Consider the following 19,824-nt stretch of genomic DNA (forward strand, 5'->3'; position numbering starts at 1 on the left):
CTGTAGCCGCTTTATCCTTCTACAGGGTCGCAGGCGAGCTGGAGCCTATCCCAGCTGACTACGGGCGAAAGGCGGGGTACACCCTGGACAAGTCGCCAGGTCATCACAGGGCTGACACATAGACACAGACAACCATTCACACTCACATTCACACCTACAGTCAATTTAGAGTCACCAGTTAACCTAACCTGCATGTCTTTGGACTGTGGGGGAAACCGGAGCACCCGGAGGAAACCCACGCGGACACGGGGAGAACATGCAAACTCCACACAGAAAGGCCCTCGCCGGCCACGGGGCTCGAACCCGGACCTTCTTGCTGTGAGGCGACAGCGCTAACCACTACACCACCGTGCCGCCATACTTGATTCTGATTGGACAATTAGAGCACTCGGAGAGGTCTGTGATTTCTGCAGAACAGACCGTTGCTATGGAGCACATCAGTGGTGAAAGCAATAAAATCAATATTTTGTTTCCTATTATGGAAAAGTATCCGTGTAATAAGCAGGATAATGTATAGTGATCCGGTCGCTGTTATGAAATAAACGTGTCCGGGTCCTGCATCGCCGTGTCAGGGTTTATTTCTCGATAACGACCGGGTAGGTGTATGTTATCCCTGACTTAATCAATTTAAAAAAGGGTAATTGTTGGGAAATTGCTGTAATATTAGAGGAATGAAACACTTTTGGGAACGTTGCTATCGGAAAATAATCAACTTCAGGATGTAATAATGATTTGTGGACTATATTACTGTACACTATTTGACAGGAGGGCGATGTGACAAAAATATATCACGATATTTCCAGATGTTCCTATGATGTGATAGATATACGTCATGATATAGAGGTTTATGAACAAACTACCATAAACTATGATATTTAACGTGTACGAAATTAAATAAACGTTGTGTATCGTGATATACATAATCACAATATCGATATTATATCGTCATATCACTGAGCTGTACTACATAAACCCTGATAAACTTCAATACTCTGTATTTAAACCACTTTACAAACCAGAAACCTCAGATACTCGAGCTGACCTGCCGAGCATGGTGTTGGGCTGAGCGGTGAAGACTGCGGGGTCGACGACGAAGCGCGTGTTATCCACGATGAGCGTCACCCTCTCCGCCGTCCTCACGCCCCGAGAGCCCTCCTTCGCGTTTTCGTACACGTAGACCATGTCCGAGCCGTGGGGTTTACTGCGGGACTCTGCGCCGAAGGAGCCGGAGGGTTTCTGAGGCCTGGGACTCGCGGACCTCGACCACGATCCCGCTTCTCTCTCTCGATCTGGCGTGGGATGAGGAGACAGGTTAGTGAGGTCAGTGTATCTATAAACATGGATGTGTAGCTGTAGAATAACGCAGAGTGATATCTGAAGACATTTCGACTCGACACTGCATGGTGTGTGGAGTGAAACCCAGCACTGGTCAGAAGGGATGGACTCGGTTTCTGGAACAGCAGTGCAGCTGCTAATCGCAGGTCTGGACGCTGCACATAAACACATTTACAGTGAAGTTTCTTTGAGGAGACTTTTATTGTACTGGAACATGTGTGGAAGGAGTCTCCAGTGTCAGAGACGGTCAGAGGTGAATTTGGTTTTGCCAAGAAGTGTTTTTTTTTTTTTTTGTCTTATAAACTTGGAGACAGAGAGAGAGAGAGAAGGGGAGAGAAAGAGAGCCAGTGAAGGAGTGAGAAAGTGTGTGTGTGTGTGTGTGTGTGTGAGTGAGAGAGAGATATGTAAGAGGGACAGAGAGAGCGAGAAGGGGAGAGAAAGGGAGCCAGTGAAGGAGTGTGTGTGTGTGTGTGTGTGTGTGTGTGTGTGTGTGTGTGTGTGAGGGAGAGAGAGATAATATGTAAGAGGGACAGAGAGAGAATATGTAAGAGGGACAGAGAGAGAGATAATATGTAAGAGGGACAGAGAGATAATATGTAAGAGGGACAGAGAGATAATATGTAAGAGGCACAGAGAGAGGATATGTAAGAGGGACAGAGAGGGAGAGAGAGAATATGTAAGAGGGAGAGAGATAATATGTAAGAGGGACAAAGAGATAATAGGTAAGAGGTACAGAGAGGGAGAGAGAGAATATGTAAGGGAGAGAGAGAATATGTAAGAGGGACAGAGAGAGAGATATGTAAGAGGAACAAGAGAGAGATATGTAAGAGGAACAGAGAGAGAGAGAATATGTACTGTAAGAGGGACAGAGAGAGAGAATATGTAAGAGGGACAGAGAGAGAGAGAGAGAGGATATGTAAGAGGGACAGAGAGAGAGAGAGAGAGAGAGAGGATATGTAAGAGGGACAGAGAGAGAGATAATATGTAAGAGGGACAGAGAGAGAGATAATATGTAAGAGGGACCGAGAGAGAGAATATGTAAGAGAGGGACAGAGAGAGAGAGAGAGAGAGAGAATATGTAAGAGAGGGACAGAGAGAGACGATATGTAAGAGGGACAGAGAGAGAATATGTAAGAGGGACAGAGAGAGAGATAATATGTAAGAGGCACAGAGAGAGGATATGTAAGAGGGACAGAGAGGGAGAGGGAGAATATGTAAGAGGGACAGAGAGAGAGATAATATGTAAGAGGGACAGAGAGAGAGATAATATGTAAGAGGGACCAAGAGAGAGAATATGTAAGCGGGACAGAGAGAGAGAGAGAGAGAATATGTAAGAGAGGGACAGAGAGAGACGATATGTAAGAGGCACAGAGAGAGAATAAGTAAGAGGGACAGAGAGAGAGATAATATGTAAGAGGCACAGAGAGAGGATATGTAAGAGGGACAGAGAGGGAGAGAGAGAATATGTAAGAGGGAGAGAGAGAATATGTAAGAGGGACAGAGAGAGAGAGAGAGATAATATGCAAGAGGGACAGAGAGAGAGAGATATGTAAGAGGGACAGAGAGAGAGAGAGAATATGTAAGAGGGACAGAGAGAGAATATGTAAGCGGGACAGAGAGAGAGAATATGTAAGAGAGGGACAGAGAGAGACAGAGAGAATATGTAAGAGAGGGACAGAGAGAGACAATATGTCAGAGAGACAGAGCGAGAGAGATATGTAAGAGGGACAGAGAGAATATGTAAGAGAGACAGAGAGAATATGTAAGAGGGACAGAGAGAGCGAGAGAATATGCAAGAGGGACAAAGAGAGAGAGATAATATGTAAGAGAGAGATAATATGTAAGAGGGACAGAGAGAGAGGGAGAGAATATGTAAGAGGGACAGAGAGAGAGAGTATATGTAAGAGAGACAGAGATAATATGTAAGAGGGACAGAGAGAGAGATATGTAAGAGAGAGAATATGTAAGAGGGACAGAGAGAGAGATAATATAATATATGAGAGAGATATGTAAGAGAGAGAATATGTAAGGGGGAGAGAGAGATATGTAAGAGAGAGAATATGTAAGAGGGAGAGATATGTAAGAGGAACAGAGCGAGAGAGAGATGTAAGAGGGACAGAGAGAGAGAGAATATGTAAGAGAGAGAGCGAGAGAGATATGTAAGAGGGACAGAGAGAGAGAGAATATGTAAGAGAGACAGAGATAATATGTAAGAGGGACAGAGAGAGAGATATGTAAGAGAGAGAATATGTAAGAGGGACAGAGAGAGAGATAATATAATATATGAGAGAGATATGTAAGAGAGAGAATATGTAAGGGGGAGAGAGAGATATGTAAGAGAGAGAATATGTAAGAGGGAGAGATATGTAAGAGGAACAGAGCGAGAGAGAGATGTAAGAGGGACAGAGAGAGAGAGAATATGTAAGAGAGAGAGCGAGAGAGATATGTAAGAGGGACAGAGAGAGAGAGAATATGTAAGAGAGGGACAGAGATAATATGTAAGAGGGACAGAGAGAGAGAGATAATATGTAAGAGAGATATGTAAGAGGGACAGAGAGAGAGATATGTAAGAGAGAAAGAGAGAGCGAGAGAATATGTAAGAGGGACAGAGAGAGAGAGAGAGAATATGTAAGAGGGACAGAGAGAGAGAGATAATATGTAAGAGAGATATGTAAGAGGGACACAGAGAGAGAGAGATATGTAAGAGAGAGAGCAAGAGAGATATGTAAGAGGGACAGAGAGAGAATATGTAAGAGGGAAAGAGAGAGAATATGTAAGAGAGACAGAGCGAGAGAGATGTGTAAGAGGGACAGAGAGAGAGATAATATGTAAGAGAGAGAGAATACGCAAGAGAGACAGAGAGAGAGAGAATATGTAAGAGGGACAGAGAGAGAGCGAGAATATGTAAGAGAGAGACAGAGAGATAATATGTAAGGGAGAGAGAATATGTAAGAGGGACAGAGAGAGCGAGAGAATATGTAAGAGGGACAGAGAGCAAGAGAATATGTAAGAGGGACAGAGAGAGAGAATATGTAAGAGGGACAGAGAGAGAGAGAATATGTAAGAGGGACAGAGAGAGAGAATATGTAAGAGGGACAGAGAGAGCGAGAGAATATGTAAGAGGGACAGAGAGAGAGCGAGAATATGTAAGAGGGACAGAGAGAGCGAGAGAATATGTAAGAGGGACAGAGAGCAAGAGAATATGTAAGAGGGACAGAGAGAGAGAATATGTAAGAGGGACAGAGAGAGAGAATATGTAAGAGGGACAGAGAGAGAGAGAATATGTAAGAGGGACAGAGAGAGAGATAATATGTAAGAGGGACAGAGAGAGAGATAATATGTAAGGGAGAGATAATATGTAAGAGGGACAGAGAGAGAGAATATGTAAGAGGGACAGAGAGAGAATATGTAAGAGGGACAGAGAGAGAGATAATATGTAAGGGAGAGATAATATGTAAGAGGGACAGAGAGAGCGAGAGAATATGTAAGAGGGACAAAGAGAGAGAGATATGTAAGAGGGACAGAGAGAGAGAGAGAGAGGGAGAGAATATGTAAGAGGGACAAAGAGAGAGAGATATGTAAGAGGGACAGAGAGAGCGAGAGAATATGTAAGAGGGACAGAGAGAGAGATAACATGTAAGGGAGAGAGAATATGTAAGAGGGGGAGAGAGAGAGATAATATGTAAGGGAGAGATAATATGCAAGAGGGACAGAGAGAGAGATAATATGTAAGAGAGACAGAGAGAGAGATAATATGTAAGGGGGACAGAGAGAGATAATATGCAAGGGGGACAGAGAGAGAGATGATATGCAAGAGGGACAGAGAGAGATAATGTAAGAGGAACAGAGAGAGAGAGAGATAATATGTAAGAGGGACAGAGAGAGAGAGATAATATGTAAGAGGGACAGAGAGAGCGAGAGAATATGTAAGAGGGACAGAGAGAGAGATAATATGTAAGGGAGAGAGAATATGTAAGAGGGGGAGAGAGAGAGATAATATGTAAGGGAGAGATAATATGTAAGAGGGAGAGAGAGAGATAATATGTAAGAGGGACAGAGAGAGAGAGATAATATGTAAGAGGGACAGAGAGAGAGAGAGATCATATGTAAGAGGGACAGAGAGAGAGATATAATATGTAAGAGGGACAGAGAGAGAGATATAATATGTAAGAGGGACAGAGAGAGAGAGATAATATGTAAGAGGGACAGAGATAATATGTAAGAGGGCCAGAGAGAGAGAGATAATATGCAAGGGGGACAGAGAGAGAGAGAGATCATATGTAAGAGGGACAGAGAGAGAGATAATATGCAAGAGGGACAGAGAGAGAGATAATATGTAAGAGGGACAGAGAGAGAGAGAGATCATATGTAAGAGGGACAGAGAGAGAGAGATATGTAAGAGGGACAGAGAGAGAGATAATATGCAAGAGGGACAGAGAGAGATAATGTAAGAGGAACAGAGAGAGAGAGAGATAATATGCAAGAGGGACAGAGAGAGAGAGATATGTAAGAGGGACAGAGAGAGAGATAATATGCAAGAGGGACAGAGAGATAATATGTAAGAGGGACAGACAGAGAGAGAGAGAGAATATCTAAGAGGGACAGAGAGAGAGATAATATGTAAGAAGGACAGAGAGAGAGAGATAATATGTAAGAGAGACAGAGCGAGAGAGATAATATGTAAGAGAGATAATATGTAAGAAGGACAGAGAGAGAGAATATCTAAGAGGGACAGAGAGAGAGAGAGATAATATGTAAGAGAGACAGAGCGAGAGAGATATGTAAGAGGGACAGAGAGAGAGATATGTAAGAGGGACAGAGAGAGAGATATGTAAGTGGGACAGAGAGAGAGAATATGTAAGAGGGACAGAGAGAGAGAATATGTAAGAGGGACAGAGAGAGAGAATATGTAAGAGGGACAGAGAGAGAGAGAATATGCAAGGGGGACAGAGAGAGAGAGATAATATGCAAGAGGGACAGAGAGAGAGATAATATGCAAGAGGGACAGAGAGAGAGAGATAATATGCAAGAGGGACAGAGAGAGAGAGATAATATGCAAGAGGGACAGAGAGAGAGATAATATGCAAGAGGGACAGAGAGAGAGATAATATGCAAGGGGGACAGAGAGAGAGAGATAATATGCAAGAGGGACAGAGATAATATGCAAGAGGGACAGAGAGAGAGAGATAATATGCAAGAGGGACAGAGAGAGATATGTAAAGAGAGACAGAGAGAGATAATAATGTAAGAGGAACAGAGAGAGATAATAATGTAAGAGGAACAGAGAGAGAGAGAGAGAGAGAGATCATATGTAAGAGGGACAGAGAGAGAGAGATATGTAAGAGGGACAGAGATAATATGTAAGAGGGACAGAGATAATATGTAAGAGGGACAGAGATAATATGTAAGAGGGACAGAGATAATATGTAAGAGGGACAGAGAGAGCGAGAGAATATGTAAGAGGGACAGAGAGAGAGATAATATGTAAGGGAGAGAGAATATGTAAGAGGGAGAGAGAGAGATAATATGTAAGAGGGACAGAGAGAGAGATAATATGCAAGGGGGACAGAGAGAGAGAGAGATAATATGCAAGGGGGACAGAGAGAGAGAGAGATAATATGCAAGGGGGACAGAGAGAGAGAGAGAGAGAGATAATATGCAAGAGGGACAGAGAGAGAGATAATATGCAAGAGGGACAGAGAGAGAGATAATATGCAAGAGGGACAGAGAGAGATATGCAAGAGAGACAGAGAGAGATAATAATGTAAGAGGAACAGAGAGAGAGAGAGAGATCATATGTAAGAGGGACAGAGAGAGATATAATATGTAAGAGGGACAGAGAGAGAGAGAGAGAGATAATATGTAAGAGGGACAGAGATAATATGTAAGAGGGACAGAGAGAGAGATAATATGTAAGACGGACAGAGATAATATGTAAGAGGGACAGAGAGAGAGATAATATGTAAGAGAGACAGAGAGAGATAATAATGTAAGAGGAACAGAGAGAGAGATAATATGTAAGAGGGACACAGAGAGAGAGAGAGAGAGATAATATGTAAGAAGGACAGAGATAGAGATAATATGTAAGAGGGACAGAGATAATATGCAAGAGGGACAGAGAGAGAGAGATAATATGTAAGAGGGACAGAGATAATATGTAAGAGGGACAGAGAGAGAGAGATAATATGTAAGAGGGACAGAGAGAGAGATATGTAAGAGGGACAGAGAGGGAGATAATATGTAAGAGGGACAGGGAGAGAGAGATAATATGTAAGAGAGACAGAGCGAGAGAGATATGTAAGAGGGACAGAGAGAGAGATATATAAGAGGGACAGAGAGAGAGAATATGTAAGAGGGACAGAGAGAGAAATAATATGTAAGAGGGACAGAGAGAGAGAGAATATGTAAGAGGGACAGAGAGAGAGAGAGAATATGTAAGAGGGACAGAGAGAGAGAGAATATGTAAGAGGGACAGAGAGAGAGAGAGAATATGTAAGAGGGGGAGAGAGAGATAATATGCAAGAGGGACAGAGAGAGAGATAATATGCAAGAGGGACAGAGAGGGAGATAATATGTAAGAGGGACAGGGAGAGAGAGATAATATGTAAGAGAGACAGAGCGAGAGAGATATGTAAGAGGGACAGAGAGATATGTAAGAGGGACAGAGAGAGAGATATGTAAGAGGGACAGAGAGAGAGAATATGTAAGAGGGACAGAGAGGGAAATAATATGTAAGAGGGACAGAGAGAGAGAGATATGTAAGAGGGACAGAGAGAGAGAATATGTAAGAGGGACAGAGAGAGAGAGAATATGTAAGAGGGGGAGAGAGAGATAATATGCAAGGGGGACAGAGAGAGAGATAATATGCAAGGGGGACAGAGAGAGAGATAATATGCAAGAGGGACAGAGAGAGAGATAATATGCAAGAGGGACAGAGAGAGAGAGATAATATGCAAGAGGGACAGAGAGAGAGAGATAATATGCAAGAGGGACAGAGAGAGAGAGATAATATGCAAGAGGGACAGAGAGAGAGATAATATGCAAGAGGGACAGAGAGAGAGAGATAATATGCAAGAGGGACAGAGAGAGAGATAATATGCAAGAGGGACAGAGAGAGAGATAATATGCAAGAGGGACAGAGAGAGAGATAATATGCAAGAGGGACAGAGAGAGAGATAATATGCAAGAGGGACAGAGAGAGAGATAATATGCAAGGGGGACAGAGAGAGAGATAATATGCAAGAGGGACAGAGAGAGAGATAATATGCAAGTGGGACAGAGACAGAGATAATATGCAAGAGGGACAGAGAGAGAGATAATATGCAAGAGGGACAGAGAGAGATATGTAAAGAGAGACAGAGAGAGATAATAATGTAAGAGGAACAGAGAGAGAGAGAGAGAGAGAGATAATATGTAAGAGGGACAGAGAGAGAGAGAGATCATATGTAAGAGGGACAGAGAGAGAGAGAATATGTAAGAGGGGGAGAGAGAGATAATATGCAAGAGGGACAGAGAGAGAGATAATATGCAAGAGGGACAGAGAGGGAGATAATATGTAAGAGGGACAGGGAGAGAGAGATAATATGTAAGAGAGACAGAGCGAGAGAGATATGTAAGAGGGACAGAGAGAGAGATATGTAAGAGGGACAGAGAGAGAGAATATGTAAGAGGGACAGAGAGGGAAATAATATGTAAGAGGGACAGAGAGAGAGAATATGTAAGAGGGACAGAGAGAGAGAATATGTAAGAGGGACAGAGAGAGAGAATATGTAAGAGGGACAGAGAGAGAGAGAATATGTAAGAGGGGGAGAGAGAGATAATATGCAAGGGGGACAGAGAGAGAGAGATAACATGCAAGAGGGACAGAGAGAGAGATAATATGCAAGAGGGACAGAGAGAGAGATAATATGCAAGGGGGACAGAGAGAGAGAGATAATATGCAAGAGGGACAGAGAGAGAGATAATATGCAAGTGGGACAGAGAGAGATAATATGCAAGAGGGACAGAGAGAGAGATAATATGCAAGAGGGACAGAGAGAGATATGTAAAGAGAGACAGAGAGAGATAATAATGTAAGAGGAACAGAGAGAGAGAGAGAGAGAGAGAGAGAGAGAATATGTAAGAGGGACAGAGAGAGAGAGAGATCATATGTAAGAGGGACAGAGAGAGAGAGAGATATGTAAGAGGGACAGAGAGAGAGATAATATGTAAGAGGGACAGAGATAATATGTAAGAGGGACAGAGAGAGCGAGAGAATATGTAAGAGGGACAGAGAGAGAGATAATATGTAAGGGAGAGAGAATATGTAAGAGGGAGAGAGATAATATGTAAGAGGGACAGAGAGAGAGATAATATGCAAGGGGGACAGAGAGAGAGAGAGATAATATGCAAGGGGGACAGAGAGAGAGAGAGAGAGAGAGAGATAATATGCAAGAGGGACAGAGAGAGAGATAATATGCAAGAGGGACAGAGAGAGAGATAATATGCAAGGGGGACAGAGAGAGATATGCAAGAGAGACAGAGAGAGATAATAATGTAAGAGGAACAGAGAGAGAGAGAGATCATATGTAAGAGGGACAGAGAGAGAGATATAATATGTAAGAGGGACAGAGAGAGAGAGAGAGATAATATGTAAGAGGGACAGAGATAATATGTAAGAGGGACAGAGAGAGAGATAATATGTAAGAGGGACAGAGAGAGAGATAATATGTAAGAGAGACAGAGAGAGATAATAATGTAAGAGGAACAGAGAGAGAGATAATATGTAAGAGGGACACACAGAGAGAGAGAGAGAGAGATAATATGTAAGAGGGACAGAGATAATATGTAAGAGGGACAGAGAGAGATAATATGTAAGAGGGACAGAGATAATATGCAAGAGGGACAGAGAGAGAGAGAGATAATATGCAAGACGGACAGAGAGAGAGAGATAATATGTAAGAGGGACAGAGATAATATGTAAGAGGGACAGAGAGAGAGATAATATGTAAGAGAGACAGAGAGAGATAATAATGTAAGAGGAACAGAGAGAGAGATAATATGTAAGGGAGAGAGAATATGTAAGAGGGACAGAGAGAGAGATAATATGTAAGAGGGACAGAGAGAGAGATAATATGCAAGGGGGACAGAGAGAGAGAGAGATAATATGCAAGGGGGACAGAGAGAGAGAGAGAGAGAGAGATAATATGCAAGAGGGACAGAGAGAGAGATAATATGTAAGAGGGACAGAGATAATATGTAAGAGGGACAGAGAGAGAGAGATAATATGTAAGAGGGACAGAGAGAGAGATATGTAAGAGGGACAGAGAGGGAGATAATATGTAAGAGGGACAGGGAGAGAGAGATAATATGTAAGAGAGACAGAGCGAGAGAGAATATGTAAGAGGGACAGAGAGAGAAATAATATGTAAGAGGGACAGAGAGAGAGAGAATATGTAAGAGGGACAGAGAGAGAGAGAATATGTAAGAGGGACAAAGAGAGAGAGAATATGTAAGAGGGGGAGAGAGAGATAATATGCAAGAGGGACAGAGAGAGAGATAATATGCAAGAGGGACAGAGAGGGAGATAATATGTAAGAGGGACAGGGAGAGAGAGATAATATGTAAGAGAGACAGAGCGAGAGAGATATGTAAGAGGGACAGAGAGAGAGATATGTAAGAGGGACAGAGAGAGAGAATATGTAAGAGGGACAGAGAGGGAAATAATATGTAAGAGGGACAGAGAGAGAGAGAATATGTAAGAGGGACAGAGAGAGAGAATATGTAAGAGGGACAGAGAGAGAGAATATGTAAGAGGGACAGAGAGAGAGAGAATATGTAAGAGGGGGAGAGAGAGATAATATGCAAGGGGGACAGAGAGAGAGAGATAACATGCAAGAGGGACAGAGAGAGAGATAATATGCAAGAGGGACAGAGAGAGAGAGATAATATGCAAGAGGGACAGAGAGAGAGAGATAATATGCAAGAGGGACAGAGAGAGAGATAATATGCAAGAGGGACAGAGAGAGAGAGATAATATGCAAGAGGGACAGAGAGAGAGATAATATGCAAGAGGGACAGAGAGAGAAATAATATGTAAGAGGGACAGAGAGAGAGATAATATGCAAGAGGGACAGAGAGAGAGAGATAATATGCAAGAGGGACAGAGAGAGAGAGATAATATGCAAGAGGGACAGAGAGAGAGAGATAATATGCAAGAGGGACAGAGAGAGAGATAATATGCAAGAGCGACAGAGAGAGAGAGATAATATGCAAGAGGGACAGAGAGAGATAATATGCAAGAGGGACAGAGAGAGAGAGATAATATGCAAGAGGGACAGAGAGAGAGAGAGATAATATGCAAGAGGGACAGAGAGAGAGAGATAATATGCAAGAGGGACAGAGAGAGAGAGATAATATGCAAGAGGGACAGAGAGAGAGATAATATGCAAGAGGGACAGAGAGAGAGATAATATGCAAGAGGGACAGAGAGAGATATGTAAAGAGAGACAGAGAGAGATAATAATGTAAGAGGAACAGAGAGAGATAATAATGTAAGAGGAACAGAGAGAGAGAGAGAGAGAGATAATATGTAAGAGGGACAGAGAGAGAGAGAGATCATATGTAAGAGGGACAGAGAGAGATATGTAAAGAGGAACAGAGAGAGATAATAATGTAAGAGGAACAGAGAGAGAGAGAGAGAGATAATATGTAAGAGGGACAGAGAGAGAGAGAGATCATATGTAAGAGGGACAGAGAGAGAGATAATATGTAAGAGGGACAGAGATAATATGTAAGAGGGACAGAGATAATATGTAAGAGGGACAGAGATAATATGTAAGAGGGACAGAGAGAGCGAGAGAATATGTAAGAGGGACAGAGAGAGAGATAATATGTAAGGGAGAGAGAATATGTAAGAGGGAGAGAGAGAGAGATAATATGTAAGGGAGAGAGAATATGTAAGAGGGAGAGAGATAATATGCAAGACGGACAGAGAGAGAGAGATAATATGTAAGAGGGACAGAGATAATATGTAAGAGGGACAGAGAGAGAGAGATAATATGTAAGAGGGACAGAGAGAGAGATATGTAAGAGGGACAGGGAGAGAGAGATAATATGTAAGAGAGACAGAGCGAGAGAGATATGTAAGAGGGACAGAGAGAGAGAGAATATGTAAGAGGGACAGAGAGAGAGAGAGAATATGTAAGAGGGACAGAGAGAGAGAATATGTAAGAGGGACAGAGAGAGAGAATATGTAAGAGAGACAGAGAGAGAGAATATGTAAGAGGGACAGAGAGAGATAATATGCAAGAGGGACAGAGAGAGAGATATGTAAGAGGGACAGAGAGAGAGATAATATGCAAGAGGGACAGAGAGAGAGATAATATGCAAGAGGGACAGAGAGAGAGAGATAATATGCAAGAGGGACAGAGAGAGAGATAATATGCAAGAGGGACAGAGAGAGATATGTAAGAGAGACAGAGAGAGATAATAATGTAAGAGGAACAGAGAGAGAGAGAGAGAGAGAGAGATCATATGTAAGAGGGACAGAGAGAGAGATATAATATGTAAGAGGGACAGAGAGAGAGATAATATGTAAGAGGGACAGAGAGAGAGAGATAATATGTAAGAGGGACAGAGAGAGAGAGATAATATGTAAGAGGGACAGAGATAATATGTAAGAGGGACAGAGAGAGAGATAATATGTAAGAGGGACAGAGATAATATGTAAGAGGGACAGAGAGAGAGATAATATGTAAGAGAGACAGAGAGAGATAATAATGTAAGAGGAACAGAGAGAGAGATAATATGTAAGAGGGACACAGAGAGAGAGAGAGAGAGAGAGAGATAATATGTAAGAGGGACAGAGATAATATGTAAGAGGGACAGAGAGAGAGATAATATGTAAGAGGGACAGAGATAATATGCAAGACGGACAGAGAGAGAGAGATAATATGTAAGAGGGACAGAGATAATATGTAAGAGGGACAGAGAGAGAGAGATAATATGTAAGAGGGACAGAGAGAGAGATATGTAAGAGGGACAGGGAGAGAGAGATAATATGTAAGAGAGACAGAGCGAGAGAGATATGTAAGAGGGACAGAGAGAGAGAGAATATGTAAGAGGGACAGAGAGAGAGAGAGAATATGTAAGAGGGACAGAGAGAGAATATGTAAGAGAGACAGAGAGAGAGAATATGTAAGAGGGACAGAGAGAGAGATAATATGCAAGAGGGACAGAGAGAGAGAGAATATGTAAGAGGGACAGAGAGAGAGATAATATGCAAGAGGGACAGAGAGAGAGATAATATGCAAGAGGGACAGAGAGAGAGAGAATATGTAAGAGGGACAGAGAGAGAGAGAATATGTAAGAGGGACAGAGAGAGAGAGAGAATATGTAAGAGGGACAGAGAGAGAGAGAGATAATATGCAAGAGGGACAGAGAGAGAGATAATATGCAAGAGGGACAGAGAGATAATATGTAAGAGGGACAGAGAGAGAGAATATCTAAGAGGGACAGAGAGAGACAGAATATGTAAGAGGGACAGAGAGAGAGAGAATATGTAAGAGGGACAGAGAGAGAGAGAGAGAGAGAGAGAGAGAATATGTAAGAGGGACAGAGAGAGAGAATATGTAAGAGGGACAGAGAGAGAGAGAGATAATATGCAAGAGGGACAGAGAGAGAGAGAGATATGTAAGAGGGACAGAGAGAGAGATAATATGCAAGAGGGACAGAGAGAGAGAGAATATGTAAGAGGGACAGAGAGAGAGAGAGAATATGTAAGAGGGACAGAGAGAGAGAATATGTAAGAGGGACAGAGAGAGAGAGAGATAATATGCAAGAGGGACAGAGAGAGAGAGATAATATGCAAGAGGGACAGAGAGAGAGAGATATGCAAGAGGGACAGAGAGAGGGATAATATGCAAGAGGGACAGAGAGATAATATGTAAGAGGGACAGAGAGAGAGAATATGTAAGAGGGACAGAGAGAGAGAATATGTAAGAGGGACAGAGAGAGAGAGAGATAATATGCAAGAGGGACAGAGAGAGAGAGATAATATGCAAGAGGGACAGAGAGAGAGAGATATGCAAGAGGGACAGAGAGAGGGATAATATGCAAGAGGGACAGAGAGATAATATGTAAGAGGGACAGAGAGAGAGAATATCTAAGAGGGACAGAGAGAGAGATAATATGTAAGAAGGACAGAGAGAGAGAAAGATATGTAAGAGGGACAGAGAGAGAGAGAAAGATATGTAAGAGGGACAGAGAGAGAAAGATATAATATGTAAGAGAGACAATATGTAAGAAGGACAGAGAGAGAGAGAGAGAGAGAGAGAATATCTAAGAGGGACAGACAGAGAGAGAGAGAGATAATATGTAAGAGAGACAGAGCGAGAGAGATATGTAAGAGGGACAGAGAGAGACAGAATATGTAAGAGGGACAGAGAGAGACAGAATATGTAAGAGGGACAGAGAGAGAGAGAGAATATGTAACAGGGACAGAGAGAGACAGAATATGTAAGAGGGACAGAGAGAGTGAGAGAATATGTAAGAGGGACAAAGAGAGAGAGAGATATGTAAGAGGGACAGAGAGAGACAGGGAGAGAATATGTAAGAGGGACAGAGAGAGCGAAAGAATATGTAAGAGGGACAGAGAGAGAGATAATATGTAAGGGAGAGAGAATATGTAAGAGGGACAGAGAGAGAGATCATATGTAAGAGGGACAGAGAGAGAGAGAGATAATATGTAAGAGGGACAGAGAGAGAGAGATAATATGCAAGGGGGACAGAGAGAGAGATAATATGTAAGAGGGACAGAGAGAGAGATAATATGCAAGAGGGACAGAGAGAGAGATAATATGCAAGAGGGACAGAGAGAGAGATAATATGCAAGAGGGACAGAGAGAGAGATAATATGTAAGAGGGACAGAGAGAGAGATGATATGCAAGAGGGACAGAGAGAGAGAGAGAGATAATATGTAAGAGGGACAGAGAGAGATAATATGTAAGAGGGACAGAGAGAGAGAGATAATATGTAAGAGGGACAGAGAGAGAGAGAGATAATATGTAAGAGGGACAGAGAGAGAGAGAGATAATATGTAAGAGGGACAGAGAGAGAGAGAGATAATATGTAAGAGGGACAGAGAGAGAGATAATATGCAAGAGGGACAGAGAGATAATATGTAAGAGGGACAGAGAGAGAGAATATCTAAGAGGGACAGAGAGAGAGATAATATGTAAGAGGGACAGAGAGAGAGAGATATAATATGTAAGAGGGACAGAGAGAGAGAGAGAGAGATAATATGTAAGAGGGACAGAGAGAGAGAGATAATATGTAAGAGAGAAAGTGTGAGAGAGGGAGAGATAATATGTAAGAGAGAAAGTGTGAGAGAGGGAGAGAGAGAATGTGTGACGGGGAGGAGAGAGAGAGAGATAATATGTGAGAGAGAATGTGTGATGGGGAGGGGGGAGAGAGAGATATGTGTGTGAGAGAGAGAGAGAGAGAGAGAGAGAGAGAGAGAGAGAATGTGTGACAGGGAGGGGGGAGAGAGAGATAATATGTGACAGAGAGAGAGAGAGAGAGAGAGAGAGAGAGAATGTGTGATGGGGAGGGGGAAAGAGAGATCATATGAGAGAGAGAGAGAGAGAGAGAGAGAGAATGTGTGATGGGGAGGGGGGAGAGAGAGATATGTGAGAGAGAGAGAGAGAATGTGTGATGGGGAGGGGAGGGAGGGAGAGAGAGAGAGAATGTGTGATGGGGAGGGGAGGGAGGGAGAGAGAGAATGTGTGATGGGGAGGGGGGAGAGAGAGATATGTGAGAGAGAGAGAGAGAATGTGTGATGGGGAGGGGAGGGAGGGAGAGAGAGAGAGAATGTGTGATGGGGAGGGGAGGGAGGGAGAGAGAGAGAGAATGTGTGATGGGGAGGGGGGAGAGAGAGATAATATGTGAGAGAGAAAGAGAATGTGTGATGGGGAGAGGGGAGAGAGAGATAATATGTGAGAGAGAGAGAGAGAGAGAGAGAGAGAATGTGTGATGGGGAGGGGGGAGAGAGAGATAATATGTAAGAGAGAAAGTGTGTGAGAGAGATAATGTGTGATGGGGAGGGGGGGAGAGAGAGATAATATGTGAGAGAGAAAGAGAATGTGTGATGGGGAGAGGGGAGAGAGAGAGAGATAATATGTGAGAAAGAGAGAGAGAGAGAGAGAGAGAGAATGTGTGATGGGGAGGGGAGGGAGAGAGATAATATGTGAGAGAGAGAGAGAGAGAGAATGTGTGATGGGGAGGGGGGAGAGAGAGATAATATGTAAGAGAGAAAGTGTGTGAGAGAGAGAGAGAGAGAGAATGTGTGATGGGGGAGAGATATAATATGTGTGAGAGAGAGGTGTGTGTATTGTAATATTTATATATATATCTGCTATAACAGAAGAGAGAACCCGGACGTTCTACCGCATTGTGTTTAACTTGAAATTGAGGAGGTGTGTGCTGTGTCTCTCTTTAATCATAATAAAATGCAATCGCTGGCAAATCGCCATCATATAAACGGAATACGACTCTCCGAGACTTCAGGGCATGCTGTTCCAGGAAAATAATCAACTTCCCACTGCATGGGTGAGATTTTCCTCCGACACCACGACACCAAGTGTCTCATTCATTCTTTATTTAACATCAAATCCCTTCGTCTCTTGGCCTCGTACCCGATTTATTATTCATTGTTTTTAGATCCTCATGATGGTCTGCTTAAAAACCCCACACCAAGTAAAGTACAGATATCAGGAGTCCCTCCTCTGTTTTCTGAGTCCAGATTAAAGTCTGTGAACATCGGAGGTTGTATACGGTGTTGTGTGTGAGGACGGTTCTCACCGCTGAGCTGCTGCCGTGTCGGTGAGGTGACGTTCCTGATGCAGGGCGTGAGCTGGGCCTCGACCCGTTCGTGAGAGGAATCCCTGGAGCAATCTCCAGAGCGACGCCTCTCCCTGCAGTGCTCGGGTCCGTGCACGCTCATCCTCGCCACCTTGGTGTGCAGCTGAGAGGCTCGCAGCCGACCGCCACCGCTGCTGCGCACACACACACGAGAACATGAGACACATGCTCAAAAACGTTTCATATTTAAACTTTTTTTCTTCCACAACAGTAGCAGTGTGTATGGCGAACGCTCCACATCGTACACATCTCATGATAAACAGAATAAACTGAAATGCTGTTGTGTAAGACACGCAATCTTTGGCATGGTGAAGTTTCCTGTAAGTAAACATTTTGTTTAACACTCATGGAAGGAGTCTCCAGGATCAGGACGGATGAGAAACAGCTTCTGGTTTCTTAGTAACACAACAACAAGCTGTGGTTTTTTTTTTTTTGTCTTTTTAACTTCAAGAAAGGTGAAGGAACTAGTAAAAATAATCAGCCTCAGGGTTACAAAGATAACTTCTTTCGTTTTCCTCTAACAATACAACATGGAATGTTTTATTCTTTAGATATCAATACCTAACCAGGTTCATTCTCCAGGAAAAAAAAAAAACCTTGCCATGACATGTCGGAGATGCTCAGAGAGGTTTCCTTGATTTCTCCTGACTCAAATCTCTCTCGTGTAGCACCGAGGTGTTTTGGGGTCGGCCAGTACAAATCAAACCACACCCGCTACACCCCTTTGCTTCAGTGAACGCGAAGCGTTTGAGGAGGAGAACACGGATATGGATACTGTAGCCGTGAGGGACTAAATGTCAGTATGTTATATGATGCTGGAACAAAATGACCTTAAAGGAAATACAAAATGGCGTTCCATCAGCAAACCACATCTAGAGAAGCGAATTTGTTTGTGAAAATAACCACACCTTGTTCGCCGAGCACACATCCTTTTAATAAAAAGTGCCTGTGTCTTCAGGGACTGCATTACCCGATATGATGACGCTGAAGAAAAGCCTCAGGGTGTGTGTGTGTGTGTGTGTGTGTGTGAGAGAGAGAGAGAGAGGAATCGTGCTGGCATTGTGGTTTGATCTCAGGACGTTTCCCTTCAGGATCCTCACACACAGCGATACGCGATACTTTCTGCCCTGAAGTGCATGGACGTGATGTGACGCGAGCTCGCTGCAAACCCAGCGCAGTTAAATAAGTGATGAATAAGCTGAAAATAGCTTATATTAGTCCATGAAGATGGATTCTGAGTTTCCGCGTCCTCTCTGGGCGGATGTTACTGAACCTCACGGAGACTCATCAGCTATAAACTCAAAGCTCAACTACAAAATACACAAACTAGTTGCAAACTAGCTTCAGGACAACACACACACACACACACACAGAGTTGTGAGATGCAGAACATAAACAGCTGAATTCTGACACTGTAATTTGATGCAAATTTGTGTGTGTGAAATTAGCGATAACGATGATGCAATTTATATAGAAACGTTTTCAAAAATGTTTCCATGTACAGCCTCGGTCACAACCAGCCGTACGTGCTCCTACGGCCGGTCTACGTGCAAAAAACGCAAGAAACGCACGAAGGGCGCGCGTGTGACGTGCTGATTTTCGAGCCGTAGACCGGCCGCAGAGGTTCTTTGTCATGTCAAACAAACTCTACGGGCGCTTACGTTTTTTTCAGGTTGCAAGACAAACTTACGGCCAACGTGTGTCTTTCTCCACGAAAAAAAAAAAAAAGCAGCGATTTGGGAAACGCCAAAAATCGCACGGCCAAAAAAATCGTACGTCCGGTTGTGACCTAGGCTTACAGGAGATCTTTTATTTTATAAAACCAATAAATTTAGAAATCTGGGGGACAGCCATGACCTGAAGATTAGAGAAGCTGCCTTAGGCCCAAAGGGTTGCCGATTCAATTCCCGGCAGGAAAAACATGAGGAGAGTTGAGTGAATGAACAGTACTTTCCCCTCCCTGTGTATCATGGCTAAAGTACCCTTGAGCAAGGCACCAAACCCCCAACTGCCCCCTGGGCGCTGTAGCATAGCTACCCACTGCTCTGGGTGTGTGTGTGTGTGTGTGTGTGTGTGTGTGTGCTCATTGCTCACTTGTGTGCTCATTGCTCCAGATGGGTTAAATGCAGAGGAGGAATTTCACTGTGCTCGAGTGTACACGTGACAAAAATAAAGACTTCTTCTTCTTAAATTTTGTGAAGGTCCAGCATCGAATTATACGAGATCCAGATTCATCAAGATCATCAAGTATTAAATAATTACCTGAAGAATATAATCTGGACTGGATCAGATTCGGGTGTATTATCAAAATATCCGATCATTGGCCTAAGAATGGAAACCGTTCACTGGTCTTGTCGAATATCGAATCATTTCCTTAACGATAGAAGTTGTATTAGATTCAGTTGTGTATCATCAATCATCATCCATACAGGACATGGATTTTCAATGGAATAAAAACACGTGTTCTATTCCCTTCTAGTGGGTTTCATTCATTTGGTTTGATAGCATGCAATATCGTTAGCATATCGCTTATCCTACGTGTATTACATCACTCTACCTAATGCAGAATGAGCGTTGAATATGGTTTA

The 19,824-nt window shown here is 43.0% G+C and overlaps 1 protein-coding gene across 4 annotated transcripts in view; it reads right to left on the bottom strand.

Moving 5' to 3' along the window:
- btbd10a (BTB (POZ) domain containing 10a) overlaps positions 1 to 19,824 on the bottom strand; it is a 69,618-nt gene that overhangs the window by 20,743 nt on the left and 29,051 nt on the right. For 2 of the 4 annotated variants that reach the window (XM_060928430.1, XM_060928432.1), the window contains 2 exons: positions 17,177 to 17,367; positions 1,043 to 1,289 (listed from right to left, as the gene is read on the bottom strand). In XM_060928430.1, the coding sequence (XP_060784413.1) occupies positions 1,043 to 1,289; positions 17,177 to 17,367 (438 nt within the window). Of the gene's footprint in view, positions 1 to 1,042; positions 1,290 to 17,176; positions 17,371 to 19,824 lie in introns of all 4 variants that reach the window. The other 2 variants (XM_060928429.1, XM_060928431.1) reach the window with 1 other exon arrangement.

The sequence above is a fragment of the Neoarius graeffei genome, chromosome 8, assembly GCF_027579695.1.
Source record: "Neoarius graeffei isolate fNeoGra1 chromosome 8, fNeoGra1.pri, whole genome shotgun sequence".
In the NCBI taxonomy this organism is placed as follows: Eukaryota; Metazoa; Chordata; class Actinopteri; order Siluriformes; family Ariidae; genus Neoarius; species Neoarius graeffei.